Here is a 6,000-nt window from a genome sequence, read left to right on the forward strand (position 1 = left end):
CAGAGGGACATTAAAATAATGCTGGAATGTCAACTGTCTAGAAGGAACAATTGTAAGGTTTAACCCAGAGTCCAAGACAAGAACATACTAACACTAAAGAAATGTCCAAGGACACACTGGATTATAACAACAATAACTGGAACACAGACTCTATTCAGAGGAAACAGAAGAAGACCTATTAAACCACAGAGATGGTGGCTGTTTGAGAAGAACGTGACAAGCACGAAACCCAAAAACAGCATCCCCACAAGGAATGGTAGAGCCGCAGATATCACGCTCTGAGATGCTGTAATGCATACACGACTGGGATTGTGCCTATGGTGAAAGGACTTCGACAAATTAATAATTATTATAATGATAATAACATGGAAAGAGAAAAAAAAACGGTGAAGAAGCCAGACTTAATGTTCTGATTGACCTGACCTGAATCTTACAAATAATCTGCAGGGTGAACTGAAGACCAGGCTTTCCAAGAAACAACATCATTTCAGGAAAAAAAGGCAACGCAGTGTCAATAAGGTTATAATTTCTCGATTTTATTGAAATAATGTATTCCAAATCACTGTTGGTGTGTTCAGGCTTGACGTGTGGAAAATTTGTCATGCTCTGAATGGAAACACTTGGGAAGTACTGTAAAATAATTCCTTGTTTTTAAGGTGATGCTGCTCTCAGTCAAGTAATGGGATGTAAATTTATTGACTGAGAGAATTCAAATTTACACAGCAATTTGTAATGTAATGCCATGAAAAATATAGGTCAATGTCTAAGGATGAACATTAGCTTGCTATCCTTTTAGCACTAGCTTTCAGGCTAGTTTTACTCCTTCCTATAAACCAGGACTGACTTATCTTTTGACAACTTTGTTGACTTTTGCTAACATTTACCAAACCTGTGGACATACCTGAGATGTTTTTTTTGCTATTCAACATTAACATGCAAGATTTAGACACTATACTTTAGCTAACACTCACGAATCTACAACCTAGCCGTTTTTGGTCCTCTGACATTTATTGGCCAATCATTTTTTTTAGGAAACGTGTCTTGTGTGAGATGTGCTGGTTGTACAGCTGTGCTACAGATGTGGACAATATATTCTCCATAGACTGACATTTTCTTCTATATGTTCTGTGTTTATAGTTGCAAACATGGAAGGACAATGGCACAAAGTATGTGAAATATTTGACAGATATAAAGTAACAATAAAAAATGTACCAGTTACTGTAAATGCCTGTGCCCGTCTTTGTCAACCTGGTTAGTTGTATATGCTTATAGACAGTGATGTCAGCAATCTTCAATGACCATATATGGAAATAAAATGCACAACAAGTGAAATTCTGAATTCTATGGAAAATATTTGAGTTTTGATGTTTATTTAGATCCACCAAACATAAAAATATTGTTTTTGACAAAACAATATAAAAGTCAAATAATCTTAGTGGTGTTAGTATTGAACTTCTATACTTTTAAACTGTTCAATTTAGTTTACAAAACAAATAAAACTAGTCAGCAAAAATTTGAATTTGAAATTGAATTTTAGCCTGTTGTGTTGTAATTAAAACTCATAGCTGTCTTATGCTCTCCTATATATTAAACTTAAATGTTGAGTTTACAAGACAAATGTGTCACTGTCCAGGACAAACAGGCCAAAAATGATTATCTTTCTTTATGGATTTCATTTTTGTGTATGTGGCTCCATATGCTTTCCTTAAATAATGATAAAAGATTGTTTTGCTACTAAAGGTTTTAGTTATTGTTTTTTTAACTAACAATAATGCAGTTCAGCTAAGCTAAGTTAACCCTACTAACGGCCTTTTTGAAGGTAAATACCACTGACATATGACAGATGAAATGTTCTGAAATTCTATACTTCTTCCTATTGGTCAATTCAACTGTCAATCACGTGTAGTAGAAGTGTAGCTTCCTGTGACACAATGAGTTTGAGTAAATGTAATATATACCATAGAAAAATGCATTTTCAACATGACATACCTTTAAAATCAACTGAGACTTTATAAACATTTTTTTAAAAATAATAATTAATGACCGTACTGACATATTTTTAAACTTTTAAACCAACCAAACTGCCTCCTACTACTGGCAGCCATTGATGGGGCACGAACACGTACGTGCGCGCGCACGTCTCTGTCCAGGACTGGCACATTCCACCTTAAACTGCGCCTCTAGTCAAACTTTTGCCTGTAACCGTCCGCTCCACCTTAAGCGCACACGCAAACGCAGGAGGCTGTTCAACGAGGTTTCCGCTTCTCACTCAGGCTCGGACCGCGGCTCCAGAAAAACACCGTGGGTAAAAAAACGCACAAGGTTGACGCACTAAGATAAGAGAGAGAAAAAAGCACCCGCAAGAAGAAAAGCGAGCCGGCCCAGACGGAGAGGAAAAGATGTCGGAGTCCAAGTACCGCGAGTGGATCCTGGACACTATCGACTCGCTGCGGTCGCGGAAAGCCCGGCCGGACTTGGATAGGATTTGCCGTATGGTCCGAAGGCGACACGGGTCCGAGCCAGACCGAACGTGCGCAGAACTGGAGAAACTGATTCAGGAGCAGACGGTACTGAAAGTTAACTACAAGGGCTCCATATCCTACCGCAACGCGGCTAAGGTTCAGCGCAGGAGCCGAAAGAAGGACGATGTTTCAGCGGCGTTAACGGCGGCTGCAAGGAGGAGCGCGGTGGAAGAAGCCAGTCATTCTGACCTGAGCAACGGGGACAGCGCTCTGGGAGCCGCCGAGCAGGACGACGACGAGCTGGAGGTAACGTGTGAGGTTCGATGCTCTTTCAGCGGAGCTCTGAGCTCATTGTCACATCACGGTACATTTAACAGGTGGAGATAAAGGGGGAAAAAAGAGCCAAGGGCGCGGGCTGCGTGTGTGTTTGTCTGTGTTTTTTACAACATTGTGCTGTTTTTGTGTGTGTCTGTGCACACGGGGAGTGGTGGGGGAGTGATTTGCAAGTGCACCCAAAAAAAAAACTGCCGCAGACGGGGAGCGGCGCGTGGACCGCGCTCGAGCGCAGCGCCAGAGCAAAAAAAAAACTGAAGGTGCGCGTGAAGAGTCAGCGCGTGGCACGTTTTGCTTTAAAATGACGCAGACGAACAAGCGCAAAGACACCAAAAGTTGCGCCGCCCGCAGAAACAAACAAGCCACATCAAGCCTCCATTATTAGCGGCAAAAAGCGCTTTCCAAGCCCCAAACTCGGCGTTGAGAAGGGGAGGAGGATGCGGAGGGTGAAAGGAGGGGGAGTGTGTCAAGTTCATATGCAGCCAGTAACGCAGGACCGGACGTGAGCCAATATTGTTTTCAAAATAAAGGCAAAAAATGACGGGCGCAATGAACAACTGTACACTTAGCAGCGGTGGGAAATGTGTGGCATGAGAAAAATAATTAAATTAAACTTTCTTTTTTTCTCTCAGTAAGACACTGCTCTTATTTGATTTTTTTAATATATTTCTCTTCACCAAAAAAGCAATTTCGAATGATCTGTCTTCATACATCAGTGGGAGAGTTATAATGAGTGTACATCACATGCAGTTGGAAGCTATTTTGTCCAACAGAAGTCTGGCCACGTTGCAGAGACATTAACACTCAATCTTGGTGTTGTTGTACTATTGCCCTGATATATTTACCATAGTGGCAGAGTAATAATGTTTTTAAAACCAAATGAGAACTTCTTGTCTTGGTCCAGGCCTGTATCCACAGCCAGCTAGTGATAGCTCCTTCCCTTTGTTGTATATTAACTATGTTTTTTGTTTCCACTTTGGATTTAAAATGGCAGTTTTCACAAGGGTGCAGTGCACACGTTTTTATCCTCTTTGGCGATTTCCTCACTAATCTCTGCCTTGTTTGCTTCACTCACAACAACATGATGCATGTCTATCTCTCTGCAATTCCAATCACATTATTTTGAAAAAAAGAAAATAAAAAGAGAAAGAAAACATTGTACAACCTGGGAAAGTTGTCAATTATGTCACCTCTCCTTGTAACTATGGTGACTCATCCAATCCATTTGTTTTCAGGTTTCACTTTTGAGAAAGTGGACATTAGTAGTCCATACAAAACAGGTAAAACCCCCACTGTTAATGTTTTCTCCTTTCCATTATCATATATGTTTTGTAGAATCTGGATCAAGCACTCGTAAGGGCAAGGTGCTAAAGTTAGGTGGAGGCTAAACACAGGGTTATAAAGATTTTACCTTTATTTGTCATTAATGTTATGAGTTAAATTGCACCTATATATAAATATATATTTATACAGTATATATACAGTATATAAGGGTGTTGAACTGCAAGATCCATAAAATTAAATAATAGTAATAGTTAGCTGTTTGGGCTAATTAGCCAAGTCCTGAAATGCAACATAAGATGGCTCTACCTCAAATACTTTTGAAATGTGGGTTGGGCCAACTGCTGGCATGAAGAAATTACAAGATGGAGGAAACAAGAGCAGCAATGGGCAGCAAATGGCATGGTTGGAGCTTGGTCTTAACGTCCTCGGCATCATTTACATGGCATCACTGCTACGCACATGCTACAAATATTGTTCATTATACTGGTGAATTTTAGCAGCCAAAATGTTGCAAACACTTTAAAAAAGAAAAGGACACTTAAAAAAGAGAAAGAAAAGGTAGAGGGCTGACTGCAGGTGAACCCATCAGACTGTACTGCATCAACCTACACATTTTCGTGATATATTTAAAATGGCGAAATTAATGTTTTGTTTTTGTGACCGAATGCGGGTTCCTTTTTTCAGTTGTTCCAACTCCCACTTATGTCAGCATTGACTGTTCGCCATGACAGTTTTACTTTAGAAATCTGTGACCGGAAGTGGGTGTTTTGTTGTCAGTGACTTGTCAGTATGGGAGTGGGTGAAGAAGAAAAAAAGTCTGAAACACCGCGGATGTCGGATCCTGATGGGGGACGGTGGGACATTGTTAGGTTGTTGATCTTGTGTGTGTGTGTGTGTGTGTGAGTGAGAGTGTGAGTGAGGAAAACGGGGACAGTCGCTCCCGATACCGAACGTTTCCCTGCTCGACGTCGCAGCGCAGACACATTTCATTAGTGTGTAACCATGCAGCCCCCCTTCCGTGTGGACTTTTAAACATCTGAGCCCATCATCACTGCACACACTTTTAATCGATGGTTTTCGATGCAAAAGTTCCAACAGCGAATGTTTATGCGACGCGTCGGTGTAAAAAAGAAACTGCGTCCGTGTTTTTACGCCGACGGACGATTTGCAGACGCAGCGCATAAAGTCGATCCTTAGATCCATTATCGGACACGCTGCCAAGCCCGGTCACGTCTATCGCCTGGTGTTACAGTTGTCGTTATGGCCTCCCCCCTCCCCCTTCCTCCCCCTTTTTTCTCGCTCGTCCCGTGTGCCACTGCAAAATCTCTGTAGTGTGCAACCAGCTGTTGGTTGACAGCGTTTTAACACAGAAACCACATAATTGCAAACTAATGACATGTGTGAGGAAGGTAACAGTCACTAACAATGTGTGCATGTGAGAGCATCAAGTAACGTCAAGCGGCGACCGCTGAGTAGGTGGCGGATGCGTCCGATTTGGGTTAATCTGTGATCAAATGCACTTTTTCTGTCTGTGTTCATAGACCTATGCTCGGCGTGTGTGAGGAAGCCGCTCCTCTCCCCTCTTTTTTCACCTTTGCATCGGCGTTTAAAGCGCAGACGGTGACGTGTCCGATAACGGACTCACTGCCGTTACTCTGTCTTGCGCTGCCGCTTTCACTGAAAACCGTTGACCCGTTGCAAAGTCAAAAGTAGCGGAATATCAGCGAAGGCCGGTGCTCGCCGTGACTGCAACGAGCCGCAGCTTTAGTTAAACAACCGTCTGATGGTTTTGTCTCCGCCGCCACTGCTTCACCGCCGCTCGGCCCGGGGAAGCGCTGCGCTCCGTTAAGAAAAAAAAAAAAAAAAAAAACACAGACACAATGGCGAGGGCTTCCCCCCGGCCCCAACACCCCAATCCGCA

At 42.4% G+C, this 6,000-nt stretch overlaps 1 protein-coding gene across 1 annotated transcript in view; it reads left to right on the forward strand.

Moving 5' to 3' along the window:
- The first annotated feature begins 2,118 nt into the window (after positions 1 to 2,118).
- The window catches only part of samd1a (sterile alpha motif domain containing 1a), an 11,581-nt gene continuing 7,699 nt past the window's right edge, over positions 2,119 to 6,000 (forward strand). Inside the window, exon 1 of the mRNA XM_008329418.3 lies at positions 2,119 to 2,768. Within this exon, the coding sequence (XP_008327640.1) occupies positions 2,400 to 2,768 (369 nt within the window). The 5' untranslated portion in view covers positions 2,119 to 2,399. The remainder of the gene's footprint in view (positions 2,769 to 6,000) is intronic.

Source organism: Cynoglossus semilaevis, chromosome 17 (assembly GCF_000523025.1).
Source record: "Cynoglossus semilaevis isolate Cse_v1.0 chromosome 17, Cse_v1.0, whole genome shotgun sequence".
Taxonomy (NCBI): Eukaryota; Metazoa; Chordata; class Actinopteri; order Pleuronectiformes; family Cynoglossidae; genus Cynoglossus; species Cynoglossus semilaevis.